At 34.4% G+C, this 21,529-nt stretch overlaps 1 protein-coding gene across 3 annotated transcripts in view; it reads right to left on the bottom strand.

Annotated features, from left to right (window-relative positions):
• The window catches only part of UBR3 (ubiquitin protein ligase E3 component n-recognin 3), a 239,565-nt gene that overhangs the window by 3,292 nt on the left and 214,744 nt on the right, over positions 1-21,529 (bottom strand). For all 3 annotated transcript variants that reach the window (XM_046018934.1, XM_046018937.1, XM_046018935.1), the window contains exons 34-37: positions 19,444-19,551; positions 19,196-19,321; positions 6,120-6,299; positions 148-357 (exon numbers count right to left, since the gene is read on the bottom strand). In XM_046018934.1, the coding sequence (XP_045874890.1) occupies positions 148-357; positions 6,120-6,299; positions 19,196-19,321; positions 19,444-19,551 (624 nt within the window). The remainder of the gene's footprint in view (positions 1-147; positions 358-6,119; positions 6,300-19,195; positions 19,322-19,443; positions 19,552-21,529) is intronic.

The following is a 21,529-nucleotide window of genomic DNA, read 5'->3' as shown; positions in this document are numbered from 1 at the left end:
AAAAGAACAAGAACAAAATCCTTGTGTACTGTGTATTTAATTCAAAGAAGAGCTAATATGAAGAGCGAGATTAACCACATATACCGCATTTCCATGTGCTAGTACATTTGTGTTTTCATACATTTTCTATTATTTACTACTGCTTACCAATACACATTCACAGTAGCTTTGTTGCTTGCAGCAAAGTCCTTTCAGGCATACAAAAGTACCACAAACAAGGCAAACAGCAGGATCCTTAGGAACCTTAGTGCAGACACTACAGGTTTTTCTGTGGTAGTACTGAAAAATGGTGTTATAATTCTCAGGCAACTGGAGCAGGTGCGGTAATTTCCATCTTGACTCTTGGATAAGCAAGGCCTAAAATATTATCCAAAATTACTCAATAATCCTATGTATTTAAGTCACTAACACAAAATGCTTATATTTTAAAGGCCTTTTTCCCTAAGAAAAACACATCTGTCTCTAAGTATGTGGCTTATTTTCTTTATTAGACCTCTTCTCGTTTCCATCAATAGTACAATTACCAATCTCTATTTTAATGTTGTTTTCAATTAAAGTATGGTATCAGTTTTTAGATTACGTACCCTAAAACATTTAAACTTGTCATTACTTAAAAATATTAAACATAACTAAGACTGCACTAAGACTTAGTTATTAAAACTGCATAACTAAGACTGCATATATCTAGATGTACTTGTTTTTAAATATGCTTAATGCAAAATTTTAAATAAACTTTTTAAAAATCAACTTTTGATCTTTCTCAGATAAACAATTTATTGGCTTTTCTTAAAGTAAGTTTATGGTTATAACTCATTATTTCTACCTCAACACTTTATAATTTAGAATCTCCTAAGATGTAAAACCCTCTTGTACCACCAGCTGTTAAGGCCTTTTGTATCCATAAGTGCTATGTCTGCAACTCTCTTTATAAACTTTCTGCTACAAGTATGGAAAAAAAATGCCAAATTAGTTAAGTTTCCCCACAAAGTATACTTAATTCATTATTTGCAGTTTATAAAAATACTGATAATAGCAGTAGTTCCTTTCTATCCACGAACGGATAAAATGTAGTATGAATCTAATATCTCAAGAAATTGATCATTTCACATTACTTACAACCATAACCTATCTAAATTGATGCAGTACTTATGTAGTCAGCCTGGCGTTTATCAATAAGCTCATGGATAAAGTGGCCATGGAAGCAAGGCCAAGGCCAATATACGTGCTTACGATATGCTATTTGCCTACATTCAGTGCCCAGACTCAGACTGCAAAGATTGCATATTCTGTAACGAGTTGGTTATACTGCACTCTTCCATCAGTGGAAGGGAGAGCAATTTGTCCTCACTGAACTTGATACCTATCTAGATTAAGCTGTCTATTACCCAGCAGCTCACACCACATGGTCTTAAAGAATTTTTTTCATAATGACAGATGTGAGGCAATAGGTGGATGTCTATGGAAGTAACTGATCCTAACATATATTCAAACATCTGACAAAACTGCTGATCTTTTAAATGACGAACTATTTCACTGATAGAATTTAGATGGTACCAGCTGGGAGAAAATAACTATAAAATGAAGTATATGCTCCTACAGGATGAAGTACATGCTCTAAAACAGCAACCAGTACACTGTGGGTGATCATTTTCCCACAGAAGAAATGTATCAGTCTGGAAACCAGGGAGTGAGAAGTGGTTTTGGCAGGTCTCACGATTACACCTAAGAATTCAGTTCTTTTATTTTTGTTTCCTGCTATTCTGAATTCTTCTGTGGTTCAGGACCATTCTAAGGAAGTTGTGTACTATCTTCCATCAGAGGATATGATAATAGTCCCACTGAAGTAGAAACTAAATGTCATCTGGCCATTTCTTCTCACTAGGAGAAGAAAGGAATGGCTTACAGCATAGTCTGAACTATCAAGAAGAATAGAAATATTGCTATACAATTGGCAGCAGAATGTTTTGAACTTAGAGATCGCTGAGCCCTGCTGCTCACCATGTCCCAAGATCAAAGGATAAAAATTTAACACAAAACGATTATGGCCTTAATATAAGCAAGACAGAATCACCAGAAGCTCAGACCTCTCAGAATAAAGTCTGGTTCACATCCTTGGTCAAATAAATACAACCTGTTGAGGTTCTGGTCACAGAAGATGCAAGAAGAAAGTCATATATTTGACTATATATTAGTTACAGCTTTATGACTATTTGTAAATGTTCTTGCTTATGGTGGCATATCTTCTTGCAAAATTTTCTATTCTCGTTTTCTTTCACTTAACTATGGAATTCAGGGTGAGGAGCTGCTAATTAAAATTTCCCAGGCCACCAGGGTATAAGTACAACAAATACAGAAGGAATGGACAGAAAGGTCTGATGGTGTAACTATTGGATGTGACTTTATTTGCATATTTGGCAAAGTGGTAGATGCATTTGTGATTATAAATGGAATGGTGACATCATTTTGAACAGGGGAAGAAATGAAACTCTGTGAATGAGAATAAGGAAGTCTACGTGCCAACAGGTAAGATATGAAGACAGTGGGCCACCATTGTTTGTTATTTATGTTTTTCAATTTGTCCACAACCTTATCTGCCTTCTTATATTATTCTTTATATATTATAAGAATATAGATATTCTAGATATAAGAATATATATATTCTTATATTATTATATTCTTTATTATATTATATATATATAGTATTTTTCAATATATTTTTTCAATATATATTTCAATATATATTTCAATATATTTTTCAATATATATATAGTATTTTTCAAATATATATTCAATATATATTTTCAATATATATATAGTATTTTTCAAATATATATTCAATATATATTTCAATATATTTTTCAATATATATATTATATATAATATATATTATATATATTATTATATATTATATATTATATATTATATATTATATATTATATATATATAATAATATAATATATTATATTATTATATTCTTCTTATATAACAGTATTATAGTATTTGAAAAATAACCTCTTTTCTTGTTCCATACAGGTCTGATAGTTGCCCTAATGCAAGATCCTGCCCCATCACAGGGGTGTACATAGGATGCAGATTAGGTCAATCAGATCCTTTCTCCCAAGAATCTGAATTTTGAGCACCAAATAGAAGGAAGGAAAGTGGTTCAGATGGGGTTATCCAGTGGTAGCACTTCAGATGCTAGCACACCAAAACTGTCTGCGACCAAAGAATCTTAGCTGATACAAAAAATCAGAGCAGTAATTCAGACTATCTTCCAAGAGTACTTTTGTTGGACTACTCAGCTCCAAATATTGTTTCTATCTTGTTCATATTTAAAATTCCAGGTAAAGAAAATCTGGTTGACCTGGGTCAGAGTCAGGACTAGAGATAGAACAGAGTGGAACAAGGATAAAAGTAGGGATGCAGGTCAGATGGGAGTGCATTCAAATAACTGGAAAACATTTGTAATAAGTAGAAATAAATAAATAAATGACACTGTTCTGGCTCTAAAACAAATCATTATCACTCCATTTTACAAAAGATTATTTTTTAAAATGACAAATTCTTATTTTCCATCGATACCCATATTAATAATCATACATCTAACATGGCAGCTTGTTATTATACTATCAAATGAGTTAAAATTTTTTTAGATTTTATTTATTTATTTATTTGAGAGAGAGAGAGAGTGTGTGTGTGTGCACAAGTAGGGAGAATGGCAGGCAGAGGGAGAGGGAGAAGCAGGCTCTCCTCTGAGCAGAGAGCTGGATGTGGGCCTCAATCCCAGGATCCAAGGAGTACGTAGACGCCCAACCAACTGAGCCACCAGGTGCCCCTCAAATGAGTTAATTTTTATCTATTGTTTAACCCATGACTCCTATGAAAACAAAAAATTTTAAGTACACATATATGCATCACTTTCTCCTGTCCTGGTTCTCAGTTATATCCATCTCTTACCCCTAGTCATTCATTATATGTTTCTAGACATCAATATATAACTTCAGATTCTAGCTATTATCTAAAAATAAGGAAATTACTAGATAGGAAAAAGATTTTTATACATAGTATACAAGGCTCAATTAATGTCTTGAAATTGTCTTTCCTTTAAAAATGAGAGGGTATAAAATATAATTTCCTTAAGGATTTCAATAGAAAACAGAAGTGAACAAAAGCAGAGACATTTATGATTTATGCTTACCTTGCCTTTATTATTCACTCAATGCCTATTCTAGTGTGACACCTCTATCTAAAATACTGAGACTGGGTGGCAAAGTGAGTTAAGCATCTGCCTTTGGCTCAGGTCATGATTTCAGGGTTCTGGGATCCAGTCCCGTGTTGGGCTCCCTGCTCACTGGGGAGTCTGCTTCCCAGCTCCTTCTGCCCCTTCCCCTGCCCATGCTAGCTCTGTCTCTCTCTCTCAAATAAATAAAATCTTTTGAAAATAAAATACTAATTTTTTATTATCTCCTTTTTATTTTTAAAAAAGATTTTATTTATTTATTTGACAGAGATCACAAGTACACAGAGAGGCAGGCAGAGCGGGGAGGGGAAGCAGGCTCCCTGTCATGCAGAGAGAGCCCAATGTGGGGCTTGATCCCAGGACCCTGGGATCATGACCTGAGCTGAAGGCAGAAGCTTAACCCACTGAGCCACCCAGGTGCCCCTATTATCTCCTTTTTAAAATTAAAATTAAAATTAAAATTTTCTCTGAAACATGGCTCTTCTTTCACCAGTTCTATTTCTACCAATGATATCACCCTACCAGTTAACTGTTCCACAAATATTTATTAGGTGACCAGTCTATATCAGGTACTTTCTAGGAACTAGCAATGCAAAGAAAAATAAGGAACAATTTTTGCTTTTGGAGCCCCCATTCAGACATATTAAACAAACAAAAGTGATAAATATGGTGACTGCTAGAGACCATGGCAAAAGTACTGTCATATAACACAACAGAGGGAGGGGATTAGAACTGAAGAAGAAGGATTATCAGACAAAGCTTTACAGAAGAGGTACACTTATCTTAGGAAAGCCTTGAGGAGTGATTAATTCAACAGGAGAAAGATAGGAAAACTGCTTTAGATAAAAGTAACAGTAATAAGCAATAACACCGATGTTTAAAAACATATAGCACACTTAAAATATTCTTCTGCATTTTGAGCAAGGTGGTAGAGAGTGGTGTGGATGAAGTTTAGAAAGGCAAGCAAGATGGTGAAAACCCCTGAATGCCATGCAAAGACTCCAGTCTTCCTCCATACACCATCAACGGTACTTTAAGCAGGATCAGATTTCTATCAGAATTATGTCTACTAGTTACTATTCTTTCAATGCTTTTTGTTCAGATCTTAAAGTCAAATATACATCTGGTCAAGTCCTATACATTTTTCTCATATGTCTCTTGCATTGGTTATATTCTGTCTAATTTCTACTGTCAGAATAATACCAGATTTTCTTCACCACCTACATAATCTCTGGCTTCTCTCTCTCCTTATTTCAATTTACCTATTAAAAAACTACCCAAATTATCTCCCTAAAATACGTCCATCATATTATTCCATTTCTCAAAAACTGTAGTTCCACCTAAAATTTGATGTAGAAAGTCTAAGCATCGAACCATGGAATTCATAGCCACTTCCCACTGCCCCCACTCTACCTTTCCAGTTCACTTATCTTCAACACAAAACCCTTCACTAGCCAAGCTGGCAGGATAGGCCCAGCAAATTTTTAAAGTTAAAGCCATGGCCTTTTAAATCTGCTACTCCAAATCTTTGATTTTTGTGTGACAGCTGTCTTCCCAATAAGCTTATAAGTTCCTTGTCTATCTTAAAATTCTTTTGTATCTTCCAAGTCTAGGGCTATGATTATTTAAGACATTCAATAAAAGCCTAATGACTTAAAACCAACTTAAAGTAGCATATTAATAACTTAGCTTTGTTAACTAAAGCATTTTTGCTTTTAGAATCATAAACATTACATAAGGAAACCATTTATTCAACATAATTAGTTTAGTATATGCTCCCCAAAACATCTGACCTGAAATTTTTAATTCTTCATTATTCTCTTACCCTATTAACATATCACTCCTATGTCAAGTGGGCAATACTACTCTTTTTACGTACCTTTCCTTGTTCTGCATGTCTTTCAGTAAATGAATTTATCTCAAGACACCACTGAGATATAATATCAAATGCTGGAACTGACCAATCCAGACACGAGGCACTGATGAATGGATGTTCTGTTTGGTAAAATGTTGGCAGAAGTCCCAGGCAGCTGGAAAGAACTGAAAATTCTTCTTCTTCCTTTTAGACATGAAACAGAAAATTCTCAAGGCATTTCATAAAGAACAGTTCCCATTATAGATATTTTAAATGCCATCCTCATCAGTTACTTTTGGACAGTAAGAAAATTTTCTCAATTAAGTCAAGTAAAGGAAAGTATAGGGAGTAGAAGGAGCAAAGAAGAGATAATAGGTTCCCAGCTTTCTATCCAAATATCCCACAGTATTTCTCATTGCAATTTAAATCTTAAGTGATTTAAGATAGCGTCTGCTTCTTCTATACATTTATTTTTTAAATATCGTCGCCACATTTCTGGTGAATAATACAGTCTATAGAATCTAGCCACTCTATCTGAGCAAACGTTTTGGGGGCAAAGGGAAAGTAACTTTTGGGTAAAAAGACATAGGCTGTCAGTGTGGCTGAAGAACAGTAAAAATATGGAATTCACAAGATGCAGTACAAAATAATATGCCTGGACCCTGAATGAGTGTGAAATTCCAAAAGAGGGTGGAGTTTTTAAAAACTTGAGAGATCTAAGTGCCAGCTAAGTTGAAGTTCTATTCAGTAATAAGAGAAATGAAGAAATCAGTGAGCTAAAGGACTCAAATCCTGTGTTTTAAAGGACTTTGTTAGTCTTATAAACACCAAATACACCTCCCACTCCTTCTCTATTTAACTAAAGACTATTTAGGAGGCTAATATGTTTACTTTCCCCTGTCCACTGGATCAATTCCTTTCATCCTTCAAATGACAGCTCCCCAGCTGACCAAACTTAAAGACCCCTTAGACTACTCAGCTCCATTCAGATAAAGTTAAGCCGTCCATACTTTGTAAACACTTCTCTTCTTGTGTTTATATTTTCTATTAATTAATTTAAAAATAAATTAGCATTTCCTGTAAGACTATGGGAATAGTATCTTGGGGTAGGGGCTCTGTTTTCCCACTGCTTGGCACATAGTAAACATGAAAACATCTGTTTCCAAAATTGAATTAATTATGTAGGTTAAGTATAAAATTCTAAAATGTGCTACAAAGAAAAAAATTAAAGATAAAGCAAAATGAAATGCAGGCTGAAAAAGATATTAATTTTTATAATCTCTAGAAATGAGGCTATACATCTCCCATTTTTCTAGCAACAATAAAGACATCATCTTAAAAACAATATAATTGAGATGTATTACACATACCATAAAATTTGCCCACTTTAAATGTAGTCTGATGAATCCTGACAAATGTGTAGTCAGGTAATCACTACTACAATGAAACTTCAGAACAATTCCATCCCCTCCAAAAATTTTTGCTTTTGCCTATATGCAATCAATTCCAGGCCCTATTCCTGGACCCAAGCAACCACTAATCCTGCTTTCTGTCTTTATAGTTATGGATTTTTTAAAAATTTCCATATAAATAGAATCAAACTGTGTGTGTGGTGGGGGGGGGGGTCTTTTGTGCCTGGTCTCCTTTCACTGAGCATATTTTGAGATTCATTCATGTTATTTCATCAGCAGTCCAGTCCTTTTTAGTGCTGAGTAGTATTACACTGTTTGGATATACCACATTTTATTCACATGTTTACTTGAATGAATGAATGAATGCAACCGCGAATGAATTCTGGGTTGCTTAGTTTTTGACTACTATAAATTAAGCTGTTTTAAACATTTATGTAAGTCTTTATGTGAACATATGTTCTATTTCTTTTGGTAGATACCTAGAAGTAGAATTGTTGGGTTGTACAGTAAATGCATGCTCAGCTTTTAAAAGAAATTGCCAAACTTTTTTTCAAATTTGACTATATACTACATCAAAAACTAATGATGTACTGTTTGGTGGCTAACATAATAAAAAATGTATATAAAAAAATTGACTGTCATTTTACATTACCGTCAGCAATGAGTGAGAGTTTCAGATACTCCAAATCCTCATCACTTGTGACATTAGTTTGTACTCTTCTAATCAACAATGATGGTGAATACATTTTCATGTACTTGTGGGTCATTCACATATATTCTTATGAGAAGTACCTGTTCAAATTTTATACCCACTTTGGTTTTTTTTGTTTTGTTTTGTTTCCTTACATTACCAAATTATAGGAGCCCTCAATATATTCTAGATAAAAGTCCTTTCTCAGTACATTTTTTAAATTGAGATGTAATTTGTATTCCATAAAATTCACCCTCTTAACATATTAACAAAATTGTGCAACATCACAAACCTAATAGCAGAGTATTTTCCTAACCCTATTCTAAATAGAATTACTTTTTAAATTTTGTTTTCAGATTGCTCATTGCTAGCACAAAGGAATAAAATAGATTTTTTTGTACATAGATCATGTAGCCTACAAACCTGCTGAACTCATTTATTAACTCTAATAGTTTTTTGGAAATTCCTTATAATTTTCCACAAATAAGATCATGTAATTTGCAAACAGACATTATTTTACCTCTTCCTTTCCAATCTAGACGCCTTTATTTATTTTTCTTGCTTAACTGTTCTTTCTGGAACTTCCAATTCAATATTAAAAAGAAGTGATGAAGGCAGCTATCCTTGTCTTGTTCCTGACCTTAGCAAGCTCTCTACCTTTCACTCTTAATAATTATGTTAGCTATGGGTTTTTCATACATGCCCTTTATCAGGGTGAGAAAATTCCTTTCTGTCCCTTATTTTTTTTTAGTGTTTTTACCATGAATGGGTGTTGAATTTTGTCAAACAGTTTTTGACTACTGAGATGATCATATGCTTTTAAAAAATCAATTCTATTAATATTGTGAATTAAATTAAATGATTTTTGTTGTTGAACCAACTATGCATTCCTAGGATAAACCCATTTGGCCATAGTGTATTATCCTTTTCTAGTACTAATTATTAAGGCTTTTGCATCTATGTTCATGAAGGATCTGGAATTGTAGTTTTCTCATGATGCCTGGTTTGGGTATCAGGATAAAATTGGCCTAATAAAATGAGTTTGGACTGTTCCTTCTTCCTCTGTTTTCTGAAAGTTTGTATGTACTGATACAATTTCCTCCTTAAATGTTTCATGGAATTCACCATGTTTTCTTTGCTAGTGTAAGTTGCTGACTTCTCTTTTTTTTTTTTTTTTTTAAGATTTATTTATTTATTTGACAGACAGAGTTCACAAGTAGGCAGAGAGGCAGGCAGAGAGAGAGAGGAGGAAGCAGGCTCCCTGCCGAGCAGAGAGCCCGATGCGGGGCTCGATCCCAGAACCCTGGGATTATGACCTGAGCCGAAGGCAGCGGCTTAACCCACTGAGCCACCCAGGCGCCCCGACTTCTCTTTTTTTGAAGGATATTAATTATATAAGTTTAATAAGCTAAATCAACTTTCTTACTTGATACAGATCTAATCAAGATTTTCTATTTCTTCTTGAGTCAGTTTTAATAATTTGTATTTTCAAAGAATTTGTCCATTTCATCTACATGATCAAATTTGTTGGCAAATGTTATTCATAATATTCTCTTATGTTTCTGTAGGGATGTTTCCTTATTCATTCCTGATATTGGTAGTTTGCACTTTCTTTTTTTTCTTACCAATCTAGTGACGAGTCTGGCTCCTGGTTAAAAAATCTATGTGAGGGGACGCCTGAGTGGCTCAGTTGGTTAAACCTTCGGCTCAGGTCATGATCCTGGAGTCCTGGGATCGAGTCCCACATTGGGCTCCCTGCTAGGCAGGGAGTACGTTTCTCCCTCTGACCTCTCCCCTCTCATGCTATCATTCTCTCTCTCTCAAATAAATAAATAAATATTAAAAAAAAATCTATGTGAGATTTTTTTTTTCAGGACTAACTATAGGCAGTTTACAAAGGTTTTACTTCACAGGTTCTGTGGGTTAAAAATGCTCTCCCTATATGAGACTCAGTATACTGCCAATGCGCTGTGGTCTCTGAAGGAATTTATAGTCAAGGTCTCAGACGCCTCTACTCCCCCAGTCATATTCTTTCACATATTCACATTCCTAGCTCTGGTACCTCTACTCCTAGGCTTCTTTATCTGAGGCCTTGGGAAGGGGTCTCTTCTACTCTTATCCCTTCCAACTTTTCTTTACCTCAGAGCCCATAAAACTGTCAAAGCCTTTTGTTTGGGGGCTCCCTCAACAGATCCCCACATCTGTGCTGATCCACGTGATCCATAATTGGTGTTCCATTTCACTCCCTGAGAGTAAATGGAATGGGAGGAACTGGCAGTTTCTCTGGTTTTAGCCTCTTGCTTATACCATCACAGTAAGAGATTGGAGACTTAACTCTCTCACTTTTGGCTAATTGCTTTAATCAACTACTCCAACACCTACCAGCTCAGTTCTTGCTCTTCCAGCTCAGCTGAGCTCCTAACATTTAGGTTTATCCATTTTACTGGTCTTTGCAAAAAAACAGACTTTGATTTTCTCTATTATTTCTCCATTACTGTTTCATTGATTTCTGCTCTGATTTTTGTAATTTCCTTTCTTTTACTTGCTTTGGGCCTACTCTGCCCTATTTTTAGCTACATAAAATAGAAATTTAGATGAATGACTTGAGAAGTTTCTTCATTTGAAGCTGTATCTCTCCAAGAATTATTTCAGTGACATCCTGCTTTTTTTGCTATACTGTGTTTTTCATTTTCAGTCAGTTTAAGTATTTTCTAATTTCCTTGGGATTTCTGCTTTAAGTTATTCAAAAGTATGTTGCTTCATTCCCACACATTTGGGGATTTCCATATTTTTTTGTTATTGACTTTAATTCTTATGTGGTCAGAAAATATGCTGTATGATTTCAACTCTTCTAAATATACTGATAACTTGCATTATGGCTTGGCATATGGCATATTCTGAAGAATACTCATGTGCACTTGTAAAAAATATGTATTCTGTTATTTTTTGGTGAAGTATTCTATAGATGCTAATGACACAAGTTGACTGATAGTACTGTTCAGGTTTCATTTATACTGTCTCCTTGTCATTGACTAGTAAGAAAGAACACTGGAGTGTCCAGCTATAATTGTGGATCTATTTTTTCTTTCAATTCTGCCAATTTCTGTTTATGTACTTTGGGGTTTTGTTGTTTCATACATATATATTTTTAACTGTTATATCTTCCTGCTGTATTGAGAAAGGGCATTTATTTCCAATGTAAGGCACAGAAATAACTTGAGAAAAAGGGAACTACCAATGGGAGAAAAATAGCAATATTCTTCATTTTGTGATAGGAAATCGAACAATGAATAAAAATTAACAAAGAACTACATAAACGAATTTTTTTTCTCCTGGCATTCACAGACTACTTCAGAATTACTTGGCTTATCTTTATGCAGCAGATGTTGAGTCCAAATGTGGGTCACTAAAATGAGAGAAACCCTAGCTAAGGAAAAATTTATGAAAGAAAAATAAAAGTTTCTCACTTGACTTAGATAAAATAGAGTGGCAGATTATTCTAAACAAAGAAAAATCATGAGATACTTTCTTTCAAGATCAATAAATTATCTTTTACTTGTATTCATTTTCTAATTATTTTCAAAAAAAAAATTATATAACAAGTAACCTGTAGTAAACGGAATAAAATGGCTCCTACATATGGAAATGCTCACCCTTAGGAGAAATGCTAATTAAAACTACACTGAAATATATTTTACCTAATCAAAAGATCTAGAGGCAAAGATCAAATAGTTTGAGAACACACTGCACAGACACATGATTAGGGAAACTCTCATACATTACTATTAATGTAATTGATACAATTTTGGTGAAAGGCATTTCAAGGTAATAACCATCAAAACTACAACCGTATATAAGAGCTAACAGCAAACCACTTCTAAGAATTTATCCAAAAATTTTATCCAAAAAAAAAAAACAGGCAAAATGACTTGCATGTGCTATTACTCATTGTTTTATCATTTATAAATAGCAAAGGATTATAAATAACCCAAATGTTTATTAATAAAGGACTGATTAAATACATCCTGGTACATCACACAATGAAATATTCTTAATCTGTAAAACAGAATAAAGAAGGTCTTCATACATTGAATATGAAATGATCTCTAAGATACATTCTTAAGTGGGAAAAAATGCAAGCTATAGAACAGTGTGTTAAAAAGGGGCTAAAGAAAAAACACACACCTCTACAGACATATTTTTTGGTATACGTTTATCTGGAATAATACAAAGTAAACTGATAGCACCTAATAGTGACTGAGTGGCTAGGGAAAGGAGTAAAATAGAAATTTCTTTTAGAAAATGACAGAGAAATGGAAAGACATTCCACGCTCATGCATTGGAAGAATAAATATTGTTAAAATGTCTACGCTATCCAAAGCAATTTACATATTTAACACAATCCCTATCAAAATACCAAAAGCATTTTTCACAGAGCTAGAATAAACAATCCTAAAATTTGTATGGAAGCACAGAAGACCACAAATAGCTGAAGCAACCTTGAAAATGAAAAGCAAAACTGGAGATTTCTCAATTCCGGACTTCAAGTTATCTTACTAAACTGTTGTGATCAAAACAGTATGGTACTGGCAAAAAAACAGACAAAAGATCACTAGAACAGAAAAGAAAACCCAGAACTACATGGTCAACTAAACTTTGACAAAGCAGGAAAGAATATTCAATGGGAAAAAGACAGTCTCTTCAACAAATGGTGTTGGGAAAACTGGACAGCAGCATGCAAAAGAATAAAACTGGACCACTTTCTTACACCACACACAAAAGTAAATTCAAAATGGATTAAAGACCTAAATGTGAGACCCCAAACCATAAAAATCCTAGAAGAGAACATAGGCAGTAACATCTTTGACATTAACAATACCAACTTCTTTGTAGATATGTCTCCAAAGACAAGGGAAACAAAAGCAAAAATAAACAACTGGGACTTCATCAATAAAAAAGCTCCTACACAGTGAAGGAAACAATCAACAAAATAAAAAGGCAACACAGAATGGGAGAAGATATTTGCAAATGGTGTATCTGAGAAAAGGTCAGTATCCAGAATCTATAAAGAACTTACAAAACTCAACACCTGAAAACCAAATAATCTAATTTAAAAATGGGCAGAAGAGAGAAATAGACATTTTCCTAAAGAAGACATCCAGATGGCCAAAAGACACATGAAAAGATGCCCAGTATCACTCATCATCAGGGAAATGTAAATCAAAACTACAATGAGATACTACCACATACCTGCCAGAATGGCTAATATCAAAAACACAAGAAACAAGTGTTGGCAAGAATGTGGAGAAAAAGGAAACCCTTTGTACTGTTGGTGGGAATGCAAACTGTTGCAGCCATTCTGGAAAACAGTATGGAGGTTCTTCAAATTAATTATTCCTCAAATTAAAAATTGAACTACCCTAGACCTAGCAATTGTACTACTGGATATTTACTCAAAAAATACAAAAATACTTAATCGAAGGGATACATGCAGCCCAATGTCCATAGCAGCATTATCTACAATAGCCGCATTATGAAAACAGCCCAAGTGTCCAATGACTGATGAATGGATAAAGAAGATGTGGTCTGTCTATATATATATAATGGAATATTACTCAGCCATAAAAAAGGAACGAAATCTTGCCATGTGCAAGGCCATGGGTAGAGCTAGAAACTATTATGCTAAGTAAAATAAGTCACAGAAAGACAAATACTATATGATTTCACTCATACATTGAATTTAAGGAACAAAACAAATGATCATGGGGGTAGGGAAGCAAACCAAAAAACAAACTCTGAACGTGGAAAACAAACTGATGGTTACTGGACAGGAAGTAGGGCGGGGATCAAAGAGGTGATGGGGGGGGCACCTGGGTGGCTCAGTGGGTTGGGCCGCTGCCTTCGGCTCAGGTCATGATCTCAGGTCCTGGGATCGAGTCCCGCATCGGGCTCTCTGCTTGGCAGGGAGCCTGCTTCCCTCTCTCTCTGTCTCTGCCTGCCTCTCTATCTACCTGTGATCTCTCTCTCTGTCAAATAAATAAATAAAATCTTTAAAAAAAAATTATAAAAAAAAAAAAAAAAAAAAAAAAAAAAAAAAGAGGTGATGGGGATTTTATATATATAAGCAAATATAAATACCACTCTTTCTCCCCTATCTGTATTTAATACAAGCATCCCTCGCCTTTGGTCACTTAATATATTTTTGAGATTTTTCCAGATTGGTACATAGAAAACTTTCTATTCTTTTCTTTTCTGCAGAGTATTCCAGTGTTTAGCCAGTTTCTAATTGATGGAGATGTTTTCAATTTTTTTGCTATTTCAGTATGTCTATTCAGCTATGAATAAATTATTAGCAGTAATATTAGTAATAGTACTACTAATAATATTAGTACTATGATTGTGGTATAAGAGACATCTACAGGTGGAGTATTCATAATTACACCGAAATTCAAAGAGACTATAATATGCAATATTATAGTGGTTTTTACAGACTTAATACTAGAAGAAAATTACCTGAACTCCTCAAAAATGTTTTGTGTAGCAAGCAGCAGCACAGCTCAGAGGTTAATAGTGCAGACTGGGCATCTAGACTAAATGTGTTCAAATCCCGGCTGCTTTAAATACTAGCTGTGAGTCTTGGGCAAGTTATTCATCTCTCTGTTTCTGTTTCCTAGTCTGCAAAGTGAGGATCATAATAGCTACCTCATAGTTGTTGGGAAACTTAAATGAATTTAAATGCAAAGCGCTTAAACAGTGTTAGCATGTGTCAATATACAATAAATGCTAGGTATCATTATAATTATTCATGGAAAAACTACTGTTGATAGAAGAAAAAAATAATTAAAGGAGATATAGTAGAGCATTGTTTTTCAAATTTGGGGGGCAATGGTGGTAATCACAGTTTCCTATAAGAGCACTGCTGGGTATTTACCCCAAAGATATAGATGTAGTGAAAAGAAGGGCCATCTGTACCTCACTGTTCAGAACAGCAATGTCCACAGTGGCCAAACGGTGGAAACAGCCAAGACGCCCTTCAACAGATGAATGGATAAAGAAGATATGGTCCATATATACAATGGAATATTATGCCTCCATCAGAAAGGATGAATAACCAACTTTTGTATCAACATGTACGGGACTGGAGGAGATTATGCTGAGTGAAGTAAGTCAAGCAGAGAAAGTCAATTATATGGTTTCACTTACTTGTGGAGCATAAGGAATAACACGGAGGGCATTAGGAAAAGGAAAGGAAAAGTGAATTGAAGGAAATCGGAGGGGGAGACGAGCCATGGAGACTGCGGACTTTGAGAAACAAACTGAGGGTTTTAGAGGGGAGGAGAGTGGTGGGATGGGTGAGCCTGGTGGTGGGTATTATGGAGGGCATGTATTGCATGGAGCACTGGGTGTGCTGCATAAATAATGACTCTTGGAACACTGAAAAAATAAAAAATAAATAAATAGAGTCTGATAACCATTTCTTCCACGAAAACTACACATGTACAAACATCTTACAAACAATGCTCTGGAATTCAAAAATTACCTGAAGTCCCTGTGTAAGGGACTGTATCCTCTGTATTTATCCAGAGGATAAATGGGAGAGGCTGCATTTAAGTAGGAGAAAATGTAAGAGAATCATATAGATTACTATAATTAGCCCTATTATGGTAGTAGAAATAGTGTTAGACTAAAACATTTAACTAAATTGGGAAGGTCTAATAGATTACTGTGGACATTAGAATGTTTTGTTGGAATATGTACTACATATCACTCTTGATGAATTCCCATGCTTACCAAAATGTTAAAAAAAATTAAAAAATTTATTGTTAAACTCGAGAGTCTCCTGGCTATTAGAAATAATTACTGAATTTATTAGCAAAATGGTTAAATGTAGATGATTAATGTTCAAAAATTCTGAATGGATTTCTACACTTTAGCAATATATTAGAAAATATAATTTCAAATGATTCCACTTATAATTTTTTAAAAAATTTAATTACATTAAATTCAAACACAAACAAAAGGCATGCACAGGAAACTTGAGAAGAATTCTCTTTGGGGGGCACCTGGGTTGGCTCAGTGGGTTGGGCCTCTGCCTTGGGCTCAGATCATGATTTCACAGTCCTGGGATCAAGCCCCACATTGGGCTCCCTGCTCCTCGGGGAGACTGCTTCCCCTTCTACCTGCCTCTCTGACTACTTGTGATCTCTCTGTCAAATAAATAAATAAAATCTTAAAAAAAAAAAAAAAAAGAAGAAGAAGAATTCTCTTTGGGATAGGGCAGGAAAAAAGGGATGCTTCCTGTTACCTACACTGCTCAAAATTCTAACTGGACATGTATTGAGACAAGAACAAAAAAATAAAGATTTGAAGAAAAGGGATAATACTGTCCTTATTCGCAGATGATATGATCATATATCACATAAAATATCTAAAAGAAGCAACAGGTAATGATGGTGGGTATTAAGGAAGGCACATATTTCATGGAGCACTGGGTGTGGTGCATAAACAATGAATCTTGGAACTGAAAAAATAAAATAAAATTACAAAAAAAAAAAAAAAAAAAAGGAATCAACAGACAAACTATTAGAACCATAAGAGAATTCAGCAAGTGGCCAGCCACAAGAACACACCAAAATCAATAGTATTATTCCACTCCAGCAAGGAGTAATCAATGTGAAATAGAAGTAAGACATCATTTAGATAGAAACTGAAACCATAAAAGTCTCTAGGATTCACTTTATAAAGAATGCTCCAGACTTTAAAATGACAATTTTAAAGTTCTATAAAAAATATTAAAAGAAGACCTGAATGGACATATAAACTATGTTCAATGCCTTAAAACTACATGTTCAAAGTAATTTTTTTTTTTTTGGTTTTTTTGTTGTTGCTGTTCAAAGTAATTCTATCATCTTGTAGGATTTTGGAAGAAAATTTATAAATGATTATAAAATTATTTATGATTATTGATTATAAAATTATTATTATTATTCAAGTCTCCTGGGCCCAAAACCCTAGTACAGTCTGATTCATCTTCCTTGACTCCCTACATGTTCAACTAAAATCCTGACTATTCCATCTCTGAAATCTCCAATTTCTCCCTTTTCTCTCCAACTAGCTTCTCTGTTCCCAGTCTCCATTCCTCATACCCCTAAATTGGTCTTATTTTAGAATGAAATTTTATACTAAAATAAAAATTGAATCATGTCACATTTTGGTCTCAAATCTTTCAATGGTCCAAATTCCTTCATGTGAAATTCAAGATCCATTACAACTTTACCTTAATCTATTTGTAACACTATGTAGCATTGTTTCTTTTTGTGCCTCCTAATTGATGCGTTTCTTTCCTGTTCTAAGCACATGCCTGGCATGCTACTACAAGCATCACAGTCAACCCCCAGCTGCTTTCAACGCCCAGTTCAAGAGCTTCTGCTTCCAGATTAATTTCCAACTTATGGGATAAAAATACCTTAATAATAAACAATAAAAACAAATGACAAAATAAACCATATAAGGTAATAAGCACACAAAGAATCATAACCTATGACCTTTAAATATGAATGGAGAAAAGTTAATGAAGGAAGCAGTAGATTTTTTTCTATTAATCTCCATGCTTGAGGATGCTCATACAGTTGTCCCCCCCCCCCCCCACCGCCCCATGACAGTTTCGCCTTCTGTGATTTCAGTTACTGGTGTCAACTGTAGTTTAGAAACAGATGATCCATCTTCTGACATATGGTCAGAAGGCCAATAGTAGTCTAACTCGACATCACAATGCATACACATCATTCATTTCCTCTCATCATGTAGGCATTTTATTATCTCACATCATCACAAGAAGGGTAAGTACACTACAGTAAGATATTTTAAGAGAGAGACTGTACTCACATAACTTTTATTATAGTATATTGTTATATGTATCTATTGTTATATGTTCCATTATTATTGTTAATCTCTTAATGTGCCTAATTTAAAATTATAGGATCATATGTATCCAAGTAGAGAAAACAAAAACTAGTATATATAGAGTTTGGTATAAGCCCTGGTTTCAGGCAGCCACTGGGCATCTTAGAACATATCCCCTGCAGATAAGGGGGAACTACTGTATGCCAAAGGAAACACTTTTAAGTTGAAATTTTAAAATAACTATGAAAGAGAATACCTAATGGATGAACATTTTTAATTTATTCAATATCCATAAACTTTAAATGTTTTGAGGATAAATGTACAGAGTTTATCTTAAATTACTTTAAAAAAACAAAGAATCTAAACTATTTAATGCAATGGTTAATTATGTAAGAGAGAAAGAAGAATCCACTGCTTAATTCTGATGTACTTCAGGCTTCAAACACCATTTATGTGATAAATGTCTTAATTCCCATATCAAATTCCCTAGAAACAGATGACAGATAATGTCAGGAGTATAATCCTATAAGCAGTTTCGTTGACTTACCTTCTGGTTCCCTATTCTGCCACTTTCTTGCCTATTCACATCAACCAGTTTTATAAAATAGATTCAACCAGTGATAATTTATGTTTCCAAATTTTTAACATAACTATCTACAAATTGAACATTTTCCTATTCTAAAATTATATAAATGCCATCATGTCTTCGGACAACAGCTTTCTGACCAACATAACTTTTAAAAGGATAGTAAAAGCAGATAACAATCAGTGATTAATATATTAATATAATAAAAATAATGATAAGTATATTAATATGAATATTATGGTCCTGTTCAAGTATTGGGCATTATCACTGTTCTACAAAAGTGCTCAAGTATCAAGTATTAGTAATATTATCATAAAGTGAGTGGATACTAGCAAATACAAAAAAAAAAATTAATAGTAAATGTTCTAAATATTTATTCCTTAGAGTTAGACTAACATACTTACATGACAATTCTGTATATAGATGTATTATACTATATGTCAGTATATTTCAAAAAAAATAATTAATTGTAAAAACAAGACTTCCTATTCTCTACCCCAAATTATACCTGGCAGCTAGGTAAATCTTCCCCAAAAAGGTGGTGCTGAAGAAGGCTGGTGATTCTGAGGAAAGGTAAGCAGAAGTCCTGTAAGTATTTTTCCATGGATTCAGGAGACCAAGCAATAGGGCTAACCTAAATTTAAAAAAAAGAGAACCTGAACAATTTATTCTATAATAGATATATTTTAAAAATTATATTCATAATGGCAACAACACCTAAATTTTTAACAAATAACCACTACATCTGGAGCATACCATTGCACATTCCTGAGTGCCCTCTTCATGGTATAACTTTCCTTTAGATAGTTCACTTATCACAAAGCTCAGTAACACTTCATAAGACTTTTCTGCATCACTTGTATTCTAGGAAAAAATGAAAAATTAGTTCCATCAGTCAATGAAAATTACAGAAAAAAATTACATTGGAAAGAACACTTTTTAATAAGTAGAGGTATAATTGTGACATTTTTTCACAAATGTAAACCTCCAATTCCTCAAAATCCGTACAACAGTACACCTCTAGATTCTCAATGATATTGGGTATGTGATAAAACTATCCCAATACTTCTTTATTTCTTTAAAACTTTTTAAAGATTTTATTTAGTTATTTGCTAGAGACTGAGAGAGAGAGAGAGAGAGAGAGAGAGAGCGCGCGCGCAAGAATTGGGGGTAGGAGCAGAGGGAGAAGCAGGCTCCATGCTGAGCAGGGAGCCTAACCTGGAGCTTGATCCCAGGACTCTGAGCCAAAGGCAGATGCATAACTGACAGCCACACAGGCGCCTCTCCAATACTTCTTTAAAACACAGACATGGGCGCCTGGGTGGCTCAGTGGGTTAAAGCCTCTGCCTTCAGCTTAGGTCATGATCTCAGGGTCCTGGGATCGAGCCCCACATCGGGCTCTCTGCTCAGAGGGGTGCCTGCTTCCCCCACCTCTCTCTGCCTGCCTCTCTGCCTACTTGTGATCTCTGTCAAATAAATAAATAAAAACTTTAAAAAAAAAGACAGACGTAAATTATATAACATATGTGTAAATGAACATATATAAATCATATCTTTTGACCCAGTAATTTCTACTCCTGGAAATTCTTCCTAGGGAAATAATCTAAAAGAAAAAAATAACTAAACACTTAAGACATTCACTGCAGCACTACAATACTGAAAAACCAGAAATGACCAACAAGTGAAGCAGTTACCTAAATTATGCCATATCAACTCAAAAGAATATTTTATAGGCATGAATATGACAAATTTGAGCTATATGAAAAAATGTTCATAATATGATGTGAAAAAAGCCAACAGAAGGAATATATACATATACTCATTACAATAGCAAAATCATACATGCATGAAATGGAAGAAATCACAGACCACAAATTTTTTCTTTTACAATTTCCCTTGAATTCCTTTAACAGGACTTGTTAAAACAATTCAATGTAAAAATAATATAGGATAATGCTTATTAAAGAATCTATAGATACTTATATTAAATAACTTTACAAATTAGTTAAGCTTAATGATGCTATACTTTTTATAAGAAAGGAGAAATAATGGCTATTTGTAAATTCAAATTTATGTTAATAAGGTTTTTGGGTTTTTTGGTTTTTTTTAAGAAAGAATGTGTGTAATGGGGTGGGATGGGGGAGGGGCAGAGAGAAAAAGAGAGATTGAATCTTAAGTAGACTCTAAGCCCAGCATGGAGCCCCACATGGGCTTGATCTCACAACCCTGAGATCATGACCTGAGCTTAAATCAAGAGTCAGATGCTTAACTTACCGAGCCACCCAGGCAACCATGTCTAAGTTTTTTTTGTTTTGTTTTGTTTTTAAAGATTTTATTTATTTGTCAGAGAGAGAGAGAGACAGAGAAAGATCACAAGAACCAGAGAGACAGGCAGAGGCAGAGGGAGAGGCAGCCTCCCTGCCGAGCAAGAAGCCCAATATGGGACTTGATCCCAGGACGCTGGGATCATGACCTGAGCCGAAGGCAGCCGCTTAACCAACTGAGCCACTCAGGCGTCCCCATGTCTAAGTTTTTTACACATAAAGAAATATGCCTCTTTTTATATTCACTGAGATATTAGAGGTTGTTGCAAATTACAGTAAAGTGTAAACTGGGCTACAGTAATAACCTTGCTATGATGTCATTTATTCTACTCATAAACTATACTTTTTAAATAGTAAAATATAAGACTTGAATAAACACTATAGGATATATGCTCATCCTGACAGTCTGATAAGCACTAGTTGTCTGAGCTACAGAATTTGTTATTTGATGATACTTGGTCTTCCTATTGTTTCTTATGGGTAATTGTGCTCTCTTCACCTAGACAGTAAATTCCAAA

The sequence above is a fragment of the Meles meles genome, chromosome 9 (genome assembly GCF_922984935.1).
Source record: "Meles meles chromosome 9, mMelMel3.1 paternal haplotype, whole genome shotgun sequence".
Taxonomy (NCBI): domain Eukaryota; kingdom Metazoa; phylum Chordata; class Mammalia; order Carnivora; family Mustelidae; genus Meles; species Meles meles.
This window is presented reverse-complemented; position numbering and strand designations above follow the sequence as displayed.